The 22,100-nt window shown below is 41.5% G+C and overlaps 1 protein-coding gene across 5 annotated transcripts in view; it reads left to right on the top strand.

Moving 5' to 3' along the window:
• Positions 1-305: 305 nt before the first annotated feature.
• RMND5A (required for meiotic nuclear division 5 homolog A) overlaps positions 306-22,100 on the top strand; it is a 70,492-nt gene continuing 48,697 nt past the window's right edge. For 4 of the 5 annotated variants that reach the window (XM_036333886.1, XM_036333885.1, XM_036333884.1 and 1 more), the window contains exon 1: positions 307-819. In XM_036333886.1, coding sequence (XP_036189779.1) covers positions 678-819 — 142 coding nt within the window. In that variant the 5' untranslated portion in view covers positions 307-677. Of the gene's footprint in view, positions 820-22,100 lie in introns of all 5 variants that reach the window. The other variant, XM_036333887.1, reaches the window with a different exon arrangement.

Here is a 22,100-nt window from a genome sequence, read left to right as displayed (position 1 = left end):
GTTTCTGGGAGGAGGGGTTGGGGACGGTTTCCACCCTCTTGTTTACGAAGCGCGTAGTGGCGGCGCTGTCAGAGTGCCGGGGCTGTCCCCAAAGTTCCCCATGTAGCTCCTCGGACCAATTGGGTCCCGGCTCCACGCGCCCTCTCCCGCGTGGGACGGCCCTCACCTGGAGAGCGGCGGCGCGAGCGGACGCCCGCCGCCTCCCTCCGCCCTCGCTCGCCGGGCTGCTCCCCCTCGCGGGAGCTCTTGGTACGGCCCGCGCCGCCTCCTTCCTTCGCTGGGGTGGCTTCTCCCCTCACCCCCCCTCCGCCCCCCCCATCCCGGGTCGGCGGCTTTTGGTGCCGCCCAGGAGAACCAGGTCATCGGCCGGTTCCCGTAAAAACAAAAACAATCGGCGGGTAGCCGAACGCGGCGAGCGGGGGGACCGGAGACGCGGGGCCGGGTGGGGCAGCGAGCCGGCGCGGTTGCGACGCGCCAGAGGCCGTGCGCCATGGGGCAGCCGGGCACGGGCTTCGCGGGGCTTCCCCGGCGCCGGGGCTAGCGTGCCCGCCGCCTCAGCCGCCCGCGCCGCCCGCCTGGGGGACGAGGAGGAGGACGCGGCCTCGGCCGGGCCCGGGTCGAACGGCTGTGGACGCCCGGGCGCCGGGGAGCCGAGCGCCGCCGCCGCCGCCTCCGAGATGGATCAGTGCGTGACCGTGGAGCGCGAGCTGGAGAAGGTGCTGCACAAGTTCTCGGGCTACGGGCAGCTGTGCGAGCGCGGCCTGGAGGAGCTCATCGACTACACGGGCGGCCTCAAGCACGAGATCCTGCAGAGCCACGGTAGGGCGGCCCGGGTGGGCACGCGGGGCCCGGCCCGGCCCACCGCCCGCGCCCCCAGGCCCCGGCGGGGCGGGAGGGGTGCCCTCGGAGTTCGTTCCCCGCCTCCCCTGTGACTTTCCCTCCTCATCGCGGCCGCTTTGCCTCGAACCTGCCCGACCTGGTTGCTCATTGAGAGCGAGCGCGAGTCCGTGCAGAAGCCCACCCGGAGCCTCGTGCTTCAGCCATGTTCCGCGCGCGCGTGGGGTCGGCCCGCCGCACCTGCGAGCAGCTGCGCTCCCGGGTGGCGCCCCCCGCCCCGCCCCGCCCCGAGGGGCGAATTGCGTTGGGCCCTTTTCCTGCCCCTGCTCCCCATCCTTGGCTGGGGACTCACTTCTTCTTTCTTTCTTTCTTTCTTTTTTTTTTTAATTAGAAAGTCCAGTGTTATTCTTAGCTGTGGGTGAAACAGTGGCCCCTGCAAGTTCATAATTTGACTGTTGGTGGAAGCAGCTCTTCGCGCTGACATGATTCCTACAGAATTAGCTGAATTAAACTGGCCCGCCCTCCCAGTGTAGCCAGTGCTGAGACGGGGGGAGAACAGGCACATCGTTCTTCCTGAAGCAAATTGTGGAAGAAATTTTTGGTTATTTGCCTAAATCGAGTTTTTACTTGTTTTCTTTTTAGCAAACCCATTTTCTAGAGAAGGCGTTTTGTCTGGGTTATTTCAGTATTGCCCTAGCCCTGGAGGCAGACACTTTGCCAGAGTTAACTTGTGGTAGCTGGTTGAGAAGGGTTTTTTTTTTTTCTTTTCTTTTTTTAAGTAACATTAAAGATCTGTCTATGCTTACATCAAAACAGTCACAGTGATGATTCCTTCTGGTCAGGATGTCAAGGACTTTATTTAATAGGCTTATTCTGGATGTAGGGACGGGGGCCTTTTCAAATCGTCAGCTGGACAGAAATTTGCGTAGAGGAAGGTATGGCAGCTGGGGTGCAGTGCAGGTGCTTGCGGAGGCTGAGATGAGGGCAGTGGCGCTCCTGGAGCTTCTGTCCTCCTCCCTTCCTTCTCTCCTTCGTTATTCTACACCTTCCTCTCCCAGGTGGCTTTGAGATGAGAGTTAGTGCTAGTCCGTGGGCAGGGAGTCTGAACAACATCTCCTTCTGGACTCAGCATCACTTTTGAGCTCCTGGGAAGAAGCAACCTGCAACCCTCGTGGGGGTAGGAGTAGAAATGTTCATATGGGACAACGAGCAGACCTAGATGGTTGCCTGTGAAGGGGAACGGAGGTGGAGCAGGCTGGGAGTCCTGGGGAGGGTCTGCTGCGTTTGGTTTTGGTCATGAGAGAGAAAGCAAAAGCAAAGGGCTCATGAAGAGAGAGTCCAGCGCTTAATGTTTACTGGTGGCTGAAGATGTATAGATGGTGTTGGTCCGGAAAAGGACTATTTTTTAGCTTAATTTGCCACAAGTTCAAGGATTGTACTGAGCCCTGATTCTTTTCCTTAATCATTTAAATTAAACTTTAGGTTGTCTTAACTTCCCCAACTCTGAGGGAAGGGGAGAGCACTGTTGCCATTGAGTTGTACCCGCCTTGTAATGAAGTTTGGTCTAATTTAAGGTTCAGTAGGTGCCATTTGATCATTCTTACTGTGCTTTTGGTCTAATTTGGATAATGCACTGGTGCTTCTCAAACCTCACTCACATATGCACTCTTATTTTTCAGATGGATTCATGATTTCACTTAAGTAAGTTTGTCCTCGTTCTAGGCAGTGATATTTGTGAAGTCACAGTCTTTGGTGTGTTTGGTATAATAAACTACATATTAAAAATAAATTCGTAGCTATTAAAATATTTTACATACAGGTAAAAGCACCATTCACATCAATGGTATGGGAACCACACTTTGGACAACCATTGATTGACAGATAAATAGTATGGATACATTTTGGTGGTTTGATTTGTGATTATTTATATGCTTTTTAGCACTTTTTTTCTTTTTCTTTTTTTTTAATTTATTGCTTAAAGTATTTCAAATGGTATTACGTATGTGTCCATTTTATCCCCCCGCCCTAGACAGTCCCCTAGCCTCCCCTATCCCCCAGTGTCTTATGTCCGTTGGATATGCTTATATGCATGCATACAAGTAGCACTTTTTTTCTATTGGCAAATATATTTATATATTTTCATTTGTGGTGGAAGGGACAACAGGAAAGAATTATATAGCTTGTGTTGCTGATATTCTAAATTCACATTTGGTGAAAGAAGAATAGATAAACAGTTTTATGACATGTTTAAAGTGTATTTGGGAAAATGACAACCTTTGTAAGAGTAAAGTCTGTACAGCATTTTTTTAAAAATAGATTTTTATTGATTTCAGAGAGGAAGAAGAGGGAGAGAGATAGAAACATCAGTGATGAGAGAGAATCATCAGTTGGCTGCCTCCTGCACACCCCACACTGGGGATTGAGCCCACAACCTGGGTATGTGCCCTGATTGGGAATCAAACCAAGACCTCCTGGTTCATAGGTTGAGGCTCACCCACTGAGCCATGCCTGCTGGGCTGTACAGTATTTTTTATTATTAGTTTTAGGCTATTATTAAAGGGAGTTCTAATGTGGCTTCTGAAAGTGATTCTTAAGGATTTTCTAAATTTAAATTTTATTTATTTGAGGTAAATAGTACATTCAAATGACAAAAAGGATACCCAGTAAAACCTCCCCCCTTCTTATTCATTGAACACTTAATTGGCTAGTTCACAAAGATGCTTATTTCCAGAAAAAATTTTAAGAGCATTCAGGTAAATAATAATTTGTCATTATTTTTACTGTGATTTAGGCTTAGTATTATCTCAATTTGCACGTTGGTAGAGACAGCTGTATTTGTGGGAACTATCTAAAGTTCCTTTTGTGTGGTGTGTGGTCTGAATCCTGGTAGTAAAACTCTTTTAAATCATGATCCTCTATCTTTATTTATTTCTTTGGTGAATCAAAGAGAATTTAGTTACTATTTGCAGAAGAACTGCTACTTTTTTCTTTTTCTTTGTTTAAAGTAATCTGAGGGTGGCAAATGAGTAGGTAAGTAGGCAATTAAGCATGAAAGAAAAAACAAATTATGGTGGTCACATTTTTTTTTTATTTCTGTGATTTGTATAAAGGATACTGTTATGAGGATAATGACTAAGTTTTGAATTGAATAAAATTCGATATCTAGTTTAGTGTCTAATCTGAAAAGTAGCAAATAAGTAGGCCAGCAGAGTTTGGGTGGATAACAGTAGCCATTGTTCAAATACTCTAAGAGGAGAATAGACTAGCAACCAAACTACTTGAGCTATTTTAGATGGTGAGAAGAGGTCATTGTTGGTGTTTCTAGTGGGTTTAGAAGCAGATTTAACTTTGTCAGCCATTCCTTTCCTGGCTCATTTCGGAGATAATTCTTTGTTATTAGGCACCTTACTCATTCACACTAGTATGCTACCCTTGATTCTTTTGGTTGCAGAATCCTTTAAATTAAAATGGAATTTGTTGACTCATAACTAGGCTGAGGCTAAGCCAGGCTGGCTTCAGGGGCACAAAGCATGTCATAAAGACAGGACTTGTGTTCTCCTCCTCTCAGCTGTGCTTTCCATGGTTGGTTTTTTCTCAAAGGAGCTTTCTCCATATGGAGGTAAAGATGTCCAGGGGAGCTCATGTCGTCCTTGCTGCTAGGGTCCCCAAAGACAGGAGTGTGTCTTTTGTCTGCACTTCCAACAAAATTACCAGGAAATACCCTTCTTGTCTTGTTAGGGTCATATGAGCCTCTCCCTGAATCAGTAACTGGGGCTAGGGCATGGAGTCCACTGGCCATCCTGGTCTGTGCTTACCATGTGTCAGTAGATGTATGATCATGTGATCCCTTGTTGATCAACTAGAGGACAGAGTTCTAGAAAGAACAATTTGCACCCAAGACAAAAGGGATAGGTGTCTATTATAGATATACACAGGGGTGGGCAAAAGTAGGTTTACAATTATTTGTATGGAAAATAATACAATAAATAATACCAGAATAAACTTTCGAGTACTCACACCTGTAAACTTACTATTGCCCATTCTTGTATTATCATTGTTACATCATATGAATTACATCAATGGCAGTTACATCAAAACATCTTTGAGATGTTTTCTTGACCAGCCCAACCTTTATTTCTCAGTTTTTGCCTTGCTTCTTCACAGTAATGTTTGTATAATTCAAATACTGAATTATTAGTATGACAATCTGAAGACTAGAGAAAACAACTTGATTCATGTTACCTTTGGGAACTTATTTGGCATCACTTCAGTACTTGACATGATAAAATTATTTTCCTAAAGTTATTTTATCTTTTAAGTAGTTTATAACTTCAGATAATAACAGGGGAAACATGCCAGCACTGCTGTGATAGTATCATACTACAGCTAATAGACAAATTTCCATTGTTTTCATGTTTTATTCTGTTAGCTATTAGGATGGTGAAAATGGTGTAGCAAACTATTCACTTGGGGTATTAAAACTGTTTTTATTTGGTGTCCTGCCTATTCATCTGTAAAATATTTGAAAATCACCCCGAAAAGGCAGTTTAGGGGAGAGTTGTGGAGGGCCCTGACGCTGAGGTATGTACTTTGAGCCCTGTGGTACTCCATGTAACTCCCGCAAGTTGGTAGATACCAGGAGATGATCTCTAACTGGGCGTTTCTTAGAAAGCTCCAATAATTTGTAGGAGAGTGGCAGAAACTCTGCCCTTCCTCTTAGATTAGGTGCTAGCCTGATGCCTCAAGAATAGGGACTAGAGTCTCCGGTAAGACTTGATGCTTTTAGAAATATGCTTTCACTTTATTTGGGTTTGGTGATTGCTCAGCGGAGCTCACAATTCTTCGGGAACATTGGGGAGTCCATAGTAAGTCTTATATTACCAAAGCCTTTCTCCACTTAAAATTAAGGCCTAAATAGTAATTTCTTTTTATACTAGAGCACCGTGTGTTACTTTGATACGTTTTCAATATTTATGGAATTCATATAGATTTACTGTCTTACGGATATATAAAGACATTTGGGTGGAGATAAGGAGAGACTTATTATTATTTTTTCTATTTGGGAGAGACTTATTTTTTAAGAAAAAAAGGCCTCAGTCCTCCGGGAGCTTGGCGGCCAATTAAGGAGATAGGATGAGTCTGCACTTGGTGGAATAAAACACACTTTTGTCCTTGAGCTCAGGAGATGTGAGTTTGAGTGCTTGCTCTGCCATTTACTGGTTCTATAATCTTTTTGTTGTTGTTAATCCTCACCCGAGGATATTTTTTCTATTGCTTTTCAGAGAAAGTGGAAGGGAGGGAGGGGGAGAGAGAAAATGGACTGGTTGCCTTCTGAACACACCCCAAGGGGGCGGAGAGTGAACCCGCAATCCAGGTACATGCCCTTGACTGGGAATCAAACCCGAGACCCTTTGGTGATGGGTGGACACTAACCACCGAGCAACACTGGCCAGGGCTGGTTCTACAATCTTGCCTAGCCTGTTTCCTTTTCAGTAAACTGATAATATCACAGAGTTATGGGAATTAAATAGATAATAGTTGTGAACTGGCTTTGAAATCTGTAAGACAAAGTATATTTGTTATTTTGAAGGTCCGTGCCTTTAATCAGTGTTAAGCACTGTTTTATTTGAGGCGCTTTGACTCTAGATGTATTTATTACTGGTGTATATGAAATACCATTCTGTGACCAGGGATCTATCTGCTCAATACTATAAGGATACTCAAAGCGTATAAGAAAGAGTCTTCAAGAAACTTCAGTGGCATAATGAGATCAGACTTTTATATTTGAGAAGGACAAAAACCAAGGCCGTGGGCTCAATATATAACAGTGCTTCTGGTTGGTACAAGTATTAGCAGTTCAGAGAAATGGGAAGAGCAGGAACCCTTGGAAAGAACTGCTTGGGGAGGAGAGGTATTTCAGTGAACTTGAGAGCATCTGGTCAAATAGTAGTTAATCACCAATTATATGTGGAACTAAGCTGTCTTTTGAGAGTTACAGAGGACAAGCAATCATTCTCAAGCTCTAGTTAGGGATGAGACAGGCATGTTTTTAACAAACACAAACAATCCTTGTAATGCAAGACCATATACAGACAGTTCCCAACTTACAGTGGTTTGACTTATGATTTTCTGACTTTACGATGGTGTACAGATGATATGCATTCAATAGAAACCATACTTTAAGTTTTAAATTTTGGTCTTCTCTGGGCTGGTGATACATGGTACGATACATGATGCTGGACAGTGCAGCAAGCCCCAGCTCCACTCAGCCATGCCAGCACTTAGGGTAAACACTGGATGTAAGTCTTGAGAGCATGGTTAAGTAGGCTAGGCTAAAGCTATGATGTTTAGTAGGGTAGATGTATTAAATGCATTTTTGACTTACAATATTTTCAACTTAACCCCAACGTAAGTCAAGGAGCTGCTGTATATAGGCCAAGTGCTGATTGAGGTACAGACAAGAAGGAGTAAGACTTGAGACAAGGAGCCTCTTCTAACGTGTGGGAGGTTTCAGTAGAGACTGAATGTGGGTAGTAGGAAGATAGGAGGGGGTGCCAGGAGAAGTAGTTGGTAAGAACAAAAGTGCAGAGGAGTGAGAGGACAAGAGGCATTCTGGGAACTGTGGAGGATCAGGGTGGGGAGAAATGAGGTAAAAGAATGAAGATTAAGTTGGAATAGGTTTTCTGTAGTCGTGGATACCCGGGAAAGTGGTAGACCAGGAGAAAGTATTGAATGACGTGGGTTGGGAGGGGCTTTTTGAACAGGGAGAGGCATTATCAGAGACCAATTGTCAGTAGCATGTAAGTTGGTTGGAGTGGGGAGTGAAGTTTGGCAAGAATAGTTAAGTTTAAGATCTGATGAAATAGGCACCTGTATATGGTTGGTAGAGATATGAAAGGAACATGCCCAGAATTCCTGAAGAAAGAAATTTCCAGGAGTTGGTACATGGAATGGATGGAGTCTGGCAGAGTGTGATAGAGGGGCTGGAAAAATCAAAGGTAATCTGAGGTGTGTGTTTTTTTAATGTGATTTTTTATTGATTTTAGAGAGGAAGGGAGAGAAAGAAGCATCGGTGATAGAATCATTGATCTGCCACCTCCTGCAGGGAGAGAAAGAAGCATCAGTGATAGAGAGAATCATTGATCCGCCACCTCCTGCAGGCCCTATACTGGGAATTGAGTCGAAATCTGTGCATGTGCCCTGACCGAGAATCAGTTGTGACCTGCCGGTTCATGGGTCGAAGCTCAACCACTGGGCCACACCGGCCGGGCTAATCTAAGGTTTTGAGCCTGAGTGGCAGGTGGAACCAGGAAGAAAAAAGGAAGTTTAAGTGAGGGGAAGGTAGAAATTTGAGTGTGGTTTTTAAATATGAAAGCCCCATTTTAATGCTAAAGTAAACCTTATGGGGTTCAGCCATTTATTTCAAAGATAAAAAGAGATGCCTAGAAATAATTCTCTACATTTTTAAAGTCAGACTATCTAGCATTTAAAAATTTGCACGTACATCCTCTTTTTTGTCTTTCTCTCTCCAGTTCTTGTCTCCTAGCCGCCCCCCCCACCCCCGCCCAAATATATTTTTATTAATTTCAGAAGGAAGGGAGAGGGAGAGAGAGAGAGAAACATCAATGATGAGAGAGAATCATTGACCAGCTGCCTCCTGCACGCCCCCTACTAGGGCTCGAGCCTGTAACCCAGGCATGTACCCTTAACTGGAATTGAACCCAGGACCCTTACCAGCTAGGGAAGTGATGGCAAACCTATGAACTCATTTTGTTGGTTGATTTTTCTTTGTTAAATGGCATTTAAATATATAAAATAAATATCAAAAATATAAGTCTTTGTTTTACGATGGTTGCAAATATCAAAAAATTTCTATATGTGACACGGCACCAGAGTTAAGTTAGGGTTTTTCAAAATGCTGACACACCGAGCTCAAAAGGTTTGCCATCACTGGGCTAGGGCCTAGTCTCTTTTTTGAAGCCTTCCTTTTCTTTCTTATGCCAGTCATTCTGGTCTAGCTCTCTGCTTCAGGAGCACTATTAGTCTGTACCATGTAATTTAGCCCTTAAATATAAACTCCCTCCCTGCCCCCCTGCCTCCATGCTTGGTTTTGTAGCAAGCACACTGGGCTGTGATTTGGTGCAGTGGATCACAATACCTATTGAATCCACTGTTCTGTTCTGTCAGGAGTTGACCGACAGATTCGCTAGCTATTAATATACTGAAACAAGTTTGTTTTGTTTTCAGTGTGTACTGCCTGTAGAAGGAAAATGAGCATGTTCTATTTATGCCTTTTCCTTCCCCCTCTAAGTCTCTTCTGAGCAGCTACTGTGTTCTAGGTGCTGAGATAGTTCATGAGAAGCATAAAACTTTAATAGGCCAATTTTAGTTTGCTACTCACAGTATGAAATAGTCTCATATTGTTTTTTAATACCAGCCTTACCTTTTCAAGTTTTTGTATTTTATTACTTTGCAAGCATATCCATGCTCACCTTATCAACAGTTTTTTCAGACTCTAGTTTAGACTCTTATCTTGGTCTCCTTATACTCCCATCCTAAATTTCTTAACCCTTTGAGTGCCAACCAATACCCTAGGAACTATGCTAAAATTGCCAAGGCATTTTTGCTGATTTTACAGCAGTTTAGGAAAAAAATTATGAATCGCAAGTAAATGAAGTTACATATTCAAACACTTAAGGAAACCTTTACTACATTGACATATTTAGCAATATCCATCATCACTAATAAAAGCAGACTTAGAACTGGATGCCATTTCGAAGCTTTGATAGTGTTCCCGGCATTTTTGGCGAAAGACAGGAGGAGCACGATCGCGCTCCCCGGCACTCTAGCGGTTAATCTGTCTAGTCTGTACCCTGAACGCTGTTGACACATGCATTCAGTGCTCAGTAAATGTCCATTCAATCTAAATGTCATGGTTCTCCCTTTCTTTTGACTTTAGTGTTTGTTTTTTTCTGTGTTGTCTTTGGTTTCATTTTGTTTATTTTAAGGTATAAAATTTTTTTTATAAGAATGTGATAAGGTAGAAAATTTTTCCCCTTGTTGCTTTCTTAGTAATGTCTAATCCTTTGTCTTTTTCTATTTAAAAAAATTTTTTTAAAGGAACTAATGTAGGATAGTCTCTGGAGTGTATTATTTCCTCTGTGAGATCTAACTTTTCTTTTAGGTACAGTTAGGATTATGTTTACTATATGGGGTTCTTTGTATTTATCTACATCAAGAGTGTGCATCATTTTGCTTTTCACTTAATTCCAGATGTAAGCTCTCTGTTCCATTTTATGAAAGTGGAGTTAACTTTTTTTGGGGTGGGGGGGGAGTTAATAACTCAAAAGAGCTGAAATGTAGTATATGTAACTAGTAGCCTGGTGCATGAAATTCGTGCACATTAAAAGGGAATTAATTGCCCTAACTGGTTTGGCTCAGTGGATAGAGCATCGGCCTGCGGACTCAAGGGTCCCAGGTTCGATTCAGGTCAAGGGCATGTACCTTGGTTGTGGGCACATCTCCAGTGGGGAGTGTGCAGGAGGCAGCTGATCGATGTTTCTCTCTCATCGATGTTTCTAACTCTCTATCCCTCTCCCTTCCTCTCTGTAAAAAACCAATAAAATATATATATATTTTTTTAAAAAGGGAATTAATTAGCAGAGATATTTTAATATTGCTACTTGCCCTTTATAATAGAAGTGTGAGAGAGGAAAGGAAATTAGTAAAATGTATATGAAAATAATATATAAATTTATTAATAATTAAACAGTAACAAAAGAATATAACAACAGAGGCATGATATAAAAACGGCGAAAACATTATATGAAAACAACAAAAACATGTTATCAAAACAACAGTGATGCAAACAATGACTGATAAAGTGATTAAACTTATTCTAATATCTCCCTGTACACCACATTAAGAGTGAAAATGCTTTCAGAGTGCTTGACTAATTTCCCTTGTGCTGAAGTATTTAGAACTTTAACTGTAACGTCACATGCTCTTCAAACTCAAGAGAAAGCAACGTATAACTGACCATGTGTGAAAATGGGTTCAGGTAGGAATATGCCTACTCTGTCTAGAGTTTGTCCTTGTGATTTATTAATAGTCATCACAAATGCTGGCATCATGGGAAACCGTCGTCAAATCAATTTAAATGGGAGGCCAGTGTCAGATGGGAACAAATCAATTCTTGGAATCAGAACAACTTCTCCTTCTACATATCCTGTTAATACTTCAGCTTTGAAATGTTAGGTAGTAATCTTTTGATAATAAATCTGGTACCATTACAAAGACCCCATTTACTATTGAGATTTCTCAATAGCATGATGATTGCACCCACTTTCAATTTTAATTTATGACACGGCATTCCCGAAGGAGTAATACTATTAAGAAATTCAATGGGAAAATGTTCCTTTTCAGCATCATCTGTGGAATCAATGGAATCATCACTCAAATATGTGTGAAAATCTCCATTGAATATATCCAAAATTTCTTCATTTAATTTTTGAACATGCTCATTTTTTTGGACAAAGATTGCACGTTTAGATATATTTTTCATATTACCTATAGATACAGTACTTCCAAAGGTAGCTTCAATAATAGATCCATTACAAATCATTTCACAGGAGATTTCAATAATATCCATTCCTAAATGAAAACTGCTATCAAGTTTGCCATCTCCAAGTTTTACTAACCATCCACTATAAGCAGAATCCTCTGATCTCATATTTTTTGTAAGAGACAACTTTCTGAAACATCCCCAAACATTGCAGTACTTTAAACTCGTTTGTACTGTGGCTGATCACATAGTATGCAGTACAATATGGAGACATTGTCGAAAATCTCCTCCAAGAAGGAGAACTTTCCCACCAAATACAACATTCAGACTCATAATTTCTCTTAGTAATTTGTCTATGGCGTTTATAGCATGACTGGATGCCATGGTGCATTCATCAATAATGAGAAGTTGGGCCTTTTTAATAGTTTTAGCAACTTCACTCTTTATATTGAGTCTAGAAATTGAAGTTTCATTTAATGAAATTGGTAATTTATATTGGGAATGAAAGGTGCTTCCACCGAGAAGTAAATTTGCAGCAATTCCTGTAGATGCTGTGGGTAAAACAGTACCACCACGACCTCTAATATAATGTATTAAAACTTTATACAGATATGCAAGTAAATAGGATTCCTAGCTGGCAGGCCACTGACAGCAAGCTATCCAACAGCAGATTGTGTGAGGAATGGGGCTGCCTCCTCCCTACTGTCAGGGTCTGGTTTGAAGGCTGGCCATGCCCCCTGTTGGGCCAGACCCAGAGTTCTACCACGCTGTGGCCTCCGCCTCAGCAACCCAGGACTTACTGCTGCTGGGCGCTCCTGGCGCTCCGAGGGTGGGTTCTTCCCTCAGGCCTCGTGGGAAACAGCTCGGGGAGGGCGCACCCTTGGCAAGGCAACCCAGGACTCAGCACTCCCATGCTCCACGCCAAGAGTGGGTTCCTGCCTGAAACCTTGCCCTCCAGGAAACAGCTGGGGGAGGGCGCAGTCATTTCCAGGACGACCCCTGCAGGACTGACTTCCTTCCGGTTGGTTGCACTTCTAGCCGTGATGTTACACCCAGGGTTTTTATATAAGTAGATATTTATAAACTTGTATATTAAAATTGTTCTCTGCTTCCAGGATATTCTTAACAATGATAAGTCAGGTATTAGTGATTTCTGGGGTACCCTGTTACCTATTTACACCAAAGTATCCTAGTCCTAGGTAGTAAGGTTTTCAGCCTTTTTGGAAATCTGAATAATTATTATTATAGCAATACCTTTCTGTGTTGTGCCTCACCATTTTTTATAGAGTGCTCTCAGTTATAGTTGGTCTCATCTCATGTGTTTGACTTTTAGGCAGCATGTACTTCTTGGTGTAATTGACACTTTTACATTGCCTTTTATAGACCAAATTAAAATGTATGATTATCTGCCAATGTGCAGACATATCAAGCTACAGCATTGTAGTGCTGCCTATCAACCAGCTGTTTCGTTTTAGTAACACTGTCTTTAATAGTGTGTGTACAATTATTTGAGGTCCCCCACCCATATCATAAAAACAAGTATCAAACAAAATTGAAAATGCAAATACTGAGTAAGGATGAGAAACATAGTTTTCAGTAGTAATGATATATTTTTCCTGATTGTATTAGATGGCCTGAAATGATGAGTAAATCTTGTTACATGGTTGGACATATGATTATCTTAAACTATGTGATCAGTAATGTAGGAAAATAATTGAATATATATTCAATATATATACATATATACATATACATAAATATATATAGACATGTGCTCACACACAAAATGCTAAACTGTATTGAATATTATTTACAAAACTACTGTATAACTAGGAATTTTTTAAGGATTTTTCACTTTGTGAGACCTAGACACCTCTTTTACTATTAAGTATGTTCTACCTTCCTACATTCTGGCTTGGAATACCCTTTTATAGGAATACTTTATGTATTAAGGTTGAGGTGAATTTCATTTCTTTAAACCTTAGGATAATTTTCTTTTACAATTAAGGAAACGGGCTCAAAACACAAGCCTGTAAATTCTCATTCTGAGTTTAAAGCTGATTTTTTTCTTTTGGGGAGGTCATTATTTGGAAGAGAGAAGAAACTTATAACTGCAGTGGCTCCATTTTGTGAATGTGTTTTATTTGGAAATTGGTGTATGTTGAAAATGCATATTACTGAGTGAAAGAACCCAGCCTGAAAGGTTATATACTGTGTGATACCACTACTTGACTTTCTGAGAAAGGCAGAACTATGGAGACAATAAAAAGATCAGCAGTTGCCAGGAATAGGGTGGACGGGAGAGATAGGCAGGACACAGGATTTTTAGGGCCGTGAAAGTGCTCTGTATGATATTATAATGAAGGATATACCTGTGTCTGTACATTTGTCAAAACCCATAGAATGTGCAACACCAAGAGTGAACCCTAAGGTACACTATAGGTGTTGGGTGAGTATGATGTGTCAGTGTAAGTTTGTCCTTTGCAAAAAAATAACAGAAAGTGTTGATAATGGGGGAGGCTATGCATGTGTGGGGGCAAAGTGTATATGGGAAATCTCTGTACCTCCCTCTCAATTTTGTTGTAAACCTAAAACTGCTGTATATAAAATATTGTGGTGACTGGAAGTGATGGGCACTGTCTCAGAACTATTTCTTTCATTATTATGTAGGGGCCTGAGTCCAGGGGAGGCTTATTACATTGAAAAAGCAGGACTTCATCCTGGGTAAAAAGTGACCACCGCAGCGGCCAACCTGGATTCCAGTGTTTCCCTTCAGATCTAGTTTAGTTATGGTAAAGACAGCTGTCACAGTAACCAACCCCCCCCCCCCGCCCCACCCCCACCCCCCTCCAGCTTTACTTCTAGGAACTGAACCCAGTTAGATTTCTTTCACAGAAAGGTTCTCTTAGAAGCAGGTTTTGTTTTCAGACAGAGAAGTCAGCAGACCATTAAAACTCTCTCTTTAGGACTGAAGTTTGGTTTCACTCAGTTTGGTTACTACAGTGATTTTTAAACCAGTTTTTACCTTTGGCTGTTTTCCACTGAAAATGCATTAGTGGACTCTTTCTCTCTGAACAGGGTTTTCCCAGGGTTCTCTGTCAGATTACTATACTTTTCTTATGCTTCCATATACTTTGTAGAAGTTATTTTTTCTTGGGGCATACCAAGAACTCTCAGTGTTAATTAAATTACTAGTATAATTTATAAACTTGAAAACCAAAAACTATAGGGACTTGTAGATGGTAAAGGAAGAAGAGATAACAGTGACATCAAAATCCGTAAGTTGTTAAGATTTGAAAATATCTATGGATGTCAAGGTTGGGGCATGGAATTATAGTTGATAAATTCCAAATAACCTCTCTCTTGTAGTTTGGTGTCTGCTTTTATGTTCTTTAATTTGTTGTTTACTTTGTTGTCTATTGACTGTAGAAACAAACATGTCTGGATGGATAGGAGTTATGGCTTTTTAAAGCTTTTTTTTAATATCATAAATTTCACCCTTTTAAAGTATACAATTAACTAGCTTTTAGTATATTCAGAGTTGTACAACCATAACCAGAACATTTTCATTACTCCCCAAAGAAACCTCTTGCTCATTAACAGTCACTCTCCATTCCCCTCTTCCTTAGCCCCTTGGCAACCACGAGTCTACTTCTGTCTGTAGATTTGCCTATTCTGGACAAGTCATATATAGAATCACATAATATGTGGCCTTTTGTATATGGCTTACTTCACTTAATATCATGTTTTCAGGGTTCATCCATGTTGTAGCATGTATCAATGCTTTGTTTCTTTTTACGGTTGAACCACATTCCATTGTATGGATATGCTACATTTTGTTTATTCATTAATCATTTGGATGGTTTCCACTTTTGGCTGTTTTGAATAATGCTTCATGTACAAGTTTGTGTGTGGACATATGTGTTCAGTTATCTTGGGTATATACCTAGGGGTGGAATTCCTGGGTCGTATGGTAACTATGTTTAACTTTCTGAGGAACTGTGAAAGTGTTTCTATAGCAGCTGCATCATTTTACAACCTAGCAATGTTTGAGGTTTCTTAAATTCTCTACTTCCTTGCCAACCCTTCTTGTTGTCATCCATCTTTTTCAGTGTAGCTATCCCAGTGGGTCTGAAGTAGTTTCTCATAGTTTTTAAAAAATATATATTTTTTTATTGATTTCAGAGAGGAAGGGAGAGGGAGAGAGATAGAAACATCAGTGATTGGAGAGAATCATTGATCATCTGCTTCCTGCATGCCCCCCATTGGGGATGGAGCCCCCAATCCAGGCATGTGCCCTAACTAGGAATCGAACCATAATCTCCTGGTTCATAGGATGATGCTCAGTCACTGAGCCACACTTGCAGGGCTCTCATTATAGTTTTGATTTGCATTACCCTACTAACTAATGATGTGGAGCATCTTTCCCTGCGCTTATTGGTTATTTGTGCAACTTCTTTGAAAAATATTTCTATTCAGATTCTTTGTTCATTTTTAAAATTTGTCTTGTTATTTTTGAGTTGTAAGAGTTATTTACTGGTATATATTCTGGATGTTAAGCTCTTTTTTTTTTTTTAATTAAATCTTTCTTGTTCAGATTATTACATTTGTTCCTCTTTTTTCCCCCATAACTCCCCTCCTCCCAGTTCCTGCCCCACCCTCCGCCCTCACTCCCCACCCACTGTCCTCATCCATAGGTGCACGATTTTTGTCCAGTCTCTTCCCGCATCTCCCACACCTCTTTCCCCCCCAAGAATAGTCAGTCCATTCCCTTTCTATGTCCCTGATTCTATTATGATCACCAGATTATTTGTTCACTTGATTCTTAGATTCACTTGTTGATAGATGCATGTTTGTTGTTCATAATTTGTATCTTTACCTTTTTCTTCTTCTTCCTCTTCTTAAAGGATACCTTTCAGCATTTCATATAATACTGGTTTGGTGGTGATGAACTCCTTTAGCTTTTCCTTATCTGTGAAGCTCTTTATCTGACCTTCAGTTCTGAATGATAGCTTTGCTGGATAAAGTAATCTTGGTTGTAGGTTCTTGGTATTCATCACTTTGAATATTTCTTGCCATTCCCTTCTGGCCTGCAAAGTTTCTGTTGAGAAATCAGCTGACAGTCGTATTTGTATTCCCTTGTAGGTAACTGAGTTTCTTTCTCTTGCTGCTTTTAGGATTTTCTCTTTGTCTTTTGCTCTTGGCATTTTAATTATGATGTGTCTTGGTGTGGTCCTCTTTGGATTCCTTATGTTTGGGGTTCTCTGCGCTTCCTGGACCTGTAGGTCTATTTCTTTCACCAGGTGGGGGAAGTTTTCTGTCATTATTTCTTCAAATAGGTTTTCAATATCTTGCTCTCTCTCATCTTCTGGCACCCCTATAATTCTGATGTTGGTACGCTTGAAGCTGTCCCAGAGGCTCCTTACACTATCTTTGTATTTTCGGATTCTTTTTTCATTTTACTTTTCCAGTTGGGTGTTTTTTGCTTCTTTGCATTTCAAATCTTTGACTTGATTCTTGCGCTCCTCTGGTCTGCTGTTGGGAGTCTGTATAGTATTCTTTATTTCAGTCAGTGTATGCTTAATTTCTAGTTGGTTCTTTATCATAACATCGAGGGTCTCATTAGATTTCTTGTAGATCTCATTAAGTTTATCGGCAGCTTCTAGACAGTTCTTGAGAGACCTTAAAAGTGTGGCTCTGAACTCTATATCTTCCATTGACAGTTTTGTCCTGTTTCTTTGTCTCCGCATTTTTTATGCTTTCTTGGTGCACCCCCTAGTGGTCTTTGTGCGCAGTCTTGTTGTAGTTAAGCCTTGATTGTTACCGGGGGTGATTTGACCTTAGGCTAACTGGCTATGAGAGTCTACTGTGTCTGCAGTGGGAGAGCTTCTGTGCTGGATCTCTAGGGCGGTGCTAATCTAGCCTTTGCCTGAGGCTATCCGGCAAATGGCTCTGTGCAGGGGTTGGGCGGGGCCGGTCCCCGGGGATCTATAGGGCGGGCAGAGCGAGCAGTTATGGCTGCTCTCAGTTCCGTCCCTAGGGCTCTGCCTCACAGAGTCCCAGCAACCGCTGCAAACCTCGGAGAGAAAGCTGCCTTCGAGTTCCGACCGAAGCCAGACAGTCCCGCTTCTCCCGTTTGAGTCTGGGTCCCTAGAGACTCGCCCGGATCTGGAGCTCAGAGTCTGAAACTCCCTCCCGATTGAAAACAACAACCGCGCCCTCCACCGCCAGCCCGCTCTGCACGCACTCCGCACCTGAGTATTTCACTTCAGCACTGCGCCTCCTCTGAGTCTGGGTATGATATTCTCTTTCCTCCTAGTTGTAGAATTTCCACTCAGCCAGCCTTCCTGTGGTTCTGGATGATGTCCGTTCCGTCTTTTAGGTGTACCCTTGAATTGGTTGTTCGAGGCAGCAATCTCCGGCGTTAACCTATGCTGCCATCTTGGTTTCTCCTTTCTATTGATTCTGGATGTTAAGCTCTTATCTGATATATGATTTGCAAATATTTTCTCCCATTCTGTGGGTTGTCTTCTTGGTATTGTTTGAAACTCAGAAGGTTTTAGTTTTATTGAAGTCCAATTTAATTATTTTTTGCCTGAATTACCACGTTTCCTCAGCATAAATTACGTTGTTAGAAGTAGGAAGCATCTAATACATACTTTGTGCAATTTTACTTAGAGATAAGGGCAATTTCTATTTTGGCTACCCCATATTGGATTGGGCACCTTATCTATATATATAAAACCCTAATATGCAAATAGACCAAACGATCGAACAACTGAACAACTGGTCACTATGACGTGCACTGACCACCAGGGGACGTGCATGGAACATGGCAGGCGTCGGCAGCAGGAGGCAGAGCGTGGGACATGGTGGGCATCGGCCGCGGGGAGTTGGTGGAGCAGGTGAGCAGGTGCATCAGACCAAGACCAGGTGCCAGTCACTATCATTGGGGCGAGCCTCTGGTGCTTACTGAAAATTCTTTGCTCCTGCACGACACGGTCCTGCCCAGTGTTTGTATCTGCTGCTGGCACCGGCCCTGCTTGCACCTGCTACCGGTGCTGGAGCCATTGCTCGCACCCGCTGCTGGTGCCGGCCCTAATCGCTCTGTGCTGTCAGCAGGTGTGAGCAGGGCCGGCGCTGTCAGTGCGTGGGAGCAGCAGACGGGCTGAGACCCGTCCCTGTGCCCACTGCAGCTTTGTGTCCCACAGTTCCTTTCAAGGTGCATGAATTCATGCACTGGGCTCCTAGTAGGCACTATATTCTTTTTCAGTGGTTGTCATTGAGTCGGATTTTCTATATTCCAGCTTCACAGTCCTTGCAACTTCTTTGGAAAATATTTTGTGCAATTTTACTTAGAGATACGGGCAGAGAAACTCTAGAGAAACTGTTCTTGTTATGTTAACTGATAACATCCACATTGTAAATCCAGTGGCCAGTCCTCAGTCCACCATTTACCTGACATAGCAGTGCACTTAACACAGTTGGTTACTCCCTCTTCATTGATACATTTTCTTCACTTGCTTTCCCAACACCATGCTTTCTTGATTTTCCTCTTATGTCACAGTTAGTGTTTCAGTAGTCTTGGTTGTTCTTTTTAAAAAAATATTTTTGTTGATTTCAGAGAGGAATGGAGAGGGAGAAAGAGAAACATCAGTGATGAGAGAAAATCATCGATCAGCTGCCTCTGTACACACCCTCCTCCCCATTGGGAATTGAGCCTGAAACCTGGGCATGTGCCCTGACCAGGAATCAAACCGTGACCTCCTGGTTCATAGGTTGACGCTCACCCACTGAGCCGTACCGGCCGGGCTTGTTCTTTTTCAATCCCACTTCATCCTGGTCTCATAAACTTGGAGTTAGTTCCTTGGATTTGCTCCTTTTACTACTTCTTTCTACACTGACTCTCTAGGTAATTTCATTTAGTCACATGCCAGTGATTCACAAATTAGTATATCCAGCCCCCTACCAGGGATAAAGCCCATAACCTGGGCATGTGCCCTGACCAAGAATTGAACTGGCAACGTTTAAGTGTGCCAAATGATGCCCAACAAACTGAACCACACCAGCAAGGGCTATAAAAGTTTTTGTTTTTTTAAATAATTTTTTCCAAATAAAATATGACAAGGTTTATTGACATGCAATGTTATATTATTTTCAGGAGTATAACATAGTGGTTAGACATTTATATAACTTACGAAGTGATCACCCTGATAAATCTAGTACCCATCTGATACCATACATAGTTATTACAAGATTACTAACTATATTCCCTGGGCTATATTTTACATCTCCATGACTATTTTGTAACTACCAATTTGTACTCCTTAATTCCTCCTTTTCACCCATCCCCTCAACACTCCTTCCATCTAGAAACCATCAAAATGTTCTCTGTATCTGTGAGTTTGCTTCTGTTTTGTTAGCTTACTTTGCTTTTTAGATTCCACATATAAGTGAAATCATACAGCATTTGTCTTTCTCTGCCTTATTTTACTCAGCACAGTATCCTCTAAATCAGGGGTCCTCAAACTTTTTAAACAGGGGGCCAGTTCACTGTCCCTCAGACCGTTGGAGGGCCGGACTATAGTTTAAAAAAAAAAACCTGTGAACAAATTCCTATGCACACAGCGGCGGCAAAAACACCCGGCGGGCCAGATAAATGTTTTTGGCGGGCTGCATGTGGCCCGCGGGCCGCAGTTTGAGGACCCCTGCTCTAAATCCATCCATGTTGTTGCAGATGACAAGATTTAAGTTTTTTTTTTTTTATGGCTGAGTCATATTTCATTGTATATATGCACCTCTTCTTTTTTATCCATTGATCTATTGATGGACACTTAGGTTGTATGCATATCTTGGCTGTTATACATAATGCTGCAATGGACATACGGATGCATATGTCTTTTTGAATTAGTGTTTTAGGTTTCTTCAGATAAGTACTCAGAAGTGGAATTACTGGTCCTTGTTTGTCTCTTGTTATAACCTGTGTTTTATTTTTTTTTAAATATGTTTTTTATTGTTGATAGTATTATAGATGTCTCCCATTTTCCTTCCCTTTACCTCCTTCCTCCCAGCCCCTATCCACCCCCCCCAGGTCTTCACCACTTTATTTATTGCCCGTGCCCATGGGCTATGCACATAGTATATAAGTTCTTTGGTTTATCTGTTCTCATCTTCCCATCCCCACATCGAGGAATGTCAGTCTGTTTTATGCCTCTGTGCTTCGGGTGTTATTTTGTTGGTCAGTTCATTTTGTTCATTAGATTCCACAAATAAGTAAAAGCCTGTGATATATGTCTTTCTCGGATTGGCTTATTTCACGTAGCATAATATCCTCCAGGCCCACCCATGCTGTCCCAAAGGGTAAGAGATCCCTCTTTTTTACCACTTTATAGTACTCCACTCGTAAATGTCCCACGGCTTTTTTATTCATCTACTGATGGGCTGTTTCCAAATTTTAGCTATTGTCAATAACACTGCTATGAACACAGGGGGTGCATATATTTTTCTGATTGGTGTTTTGGATTTTTTAGTATATATTCCCAGAAGTGGGATTGCTGGGTCAAATGGGAGTTCCACTTTTTTTGAGGAAACTCCATACTGTTTTCCATAGTGGCTGCACCAGTTTGCATTCCCACCAGCAGTGAACTAGTGTTCCCTTTTCTCCACATCCTCGCCAGCACTAGTTGTTTATTGATTTTTTGATGGTAGCTATTCTGACAGGAGTGAGGTGATATCTCATTGTGGTTTTAATTTGCAGTTTTCTGATTATTAGTGACTTTGAGCATTTTTTCATATGTCTCTTGGCCATTTGTATATCTTCTTTGGAAAAATGTCTATTCACGTCTTCTGCCCATTTTTTAATTGGATTGTTTGTCTTCTTTTTGTTGAGTTGTATGAGTATATATTTTGGAGATTAACCCCTTATCAGATGTATCATTGGCAAATATGTTCTCCCATACAGTGGGCTTCCTTTTCATTTTGATGGTGATTTCTTTTGCTGTGCAGAAGCTTTTTATTTTGATATAGTCCCATTTGTTTATTTTTTTTCTTAGTTTCCTTTGCCCTTGGAGATGTATTGGCAAAAATTCTGCTATGTGAGATGTCTGAGATTTTACTGCCTATGTTTTCTTCTAAGATTTTTATGGTTTCATGTTTTATATTTAAGTCTTTTATCCATTTTAAGTTTATTCTTATGTATGGTGTAAGTTGGTGGTCTAGTTTCATCTTTTTGTATAAGTCTGTCCAGTTTTCCCAACAACATTTATTGAAGAGACTGTCTTTGCTCCATTGCATGTACTTGCCTCCTTTGTCAAATATTAATTGACCGTAATGGTGTGGGTCTGTTTCTGGCATCTTTGTTCTGATCCATTGGTCTATATGCCTGTTCTTGTGCCAGTACGAGGCTGTTTTGGTTATAATGGCTTTGTAGTATAGTTTGATATCCAGTATTGTTCTTTCTCAAGATTGCTGCAGCTGTTCAGGGTCTTTTATGGTTTCATATAAATTTTTGGAGTATTCTAGTTCTGGGAAGTATGTTGTTGGTATTTTAATAGAGATTGCATTGAATCTATAGATTGCTTTGGGTAATATAGACATTTTAATGATGTTACTTCTTTCAATCCATGAACATGGTATACTTTTCCATTTAAAAAAAGTATCTTCCTCAATTTCTTTTTTCAATGCCCTATAGTTTTCCAAG

This window comes from Myotis myotis, unplaced genomic scaffold (assembly GCF_014108235.1).
Source record: "Myotis myotis isolate mMyoMyo1 unplaced genomic scaffold, mMyoMyo1.p scaffold_m19_p_14, whole genome shotgun sequence".
In the NCBI taxonomy this organism is placed as follows: Eukaryota; Metazoa; Chordata; class Mammalia; order Chiroptera; family Vespertilionidae; genus Myotis; species Myotis myotis.
This window is presented reverse-complemented; position numbering and strand designations above follow the sequence as displayed.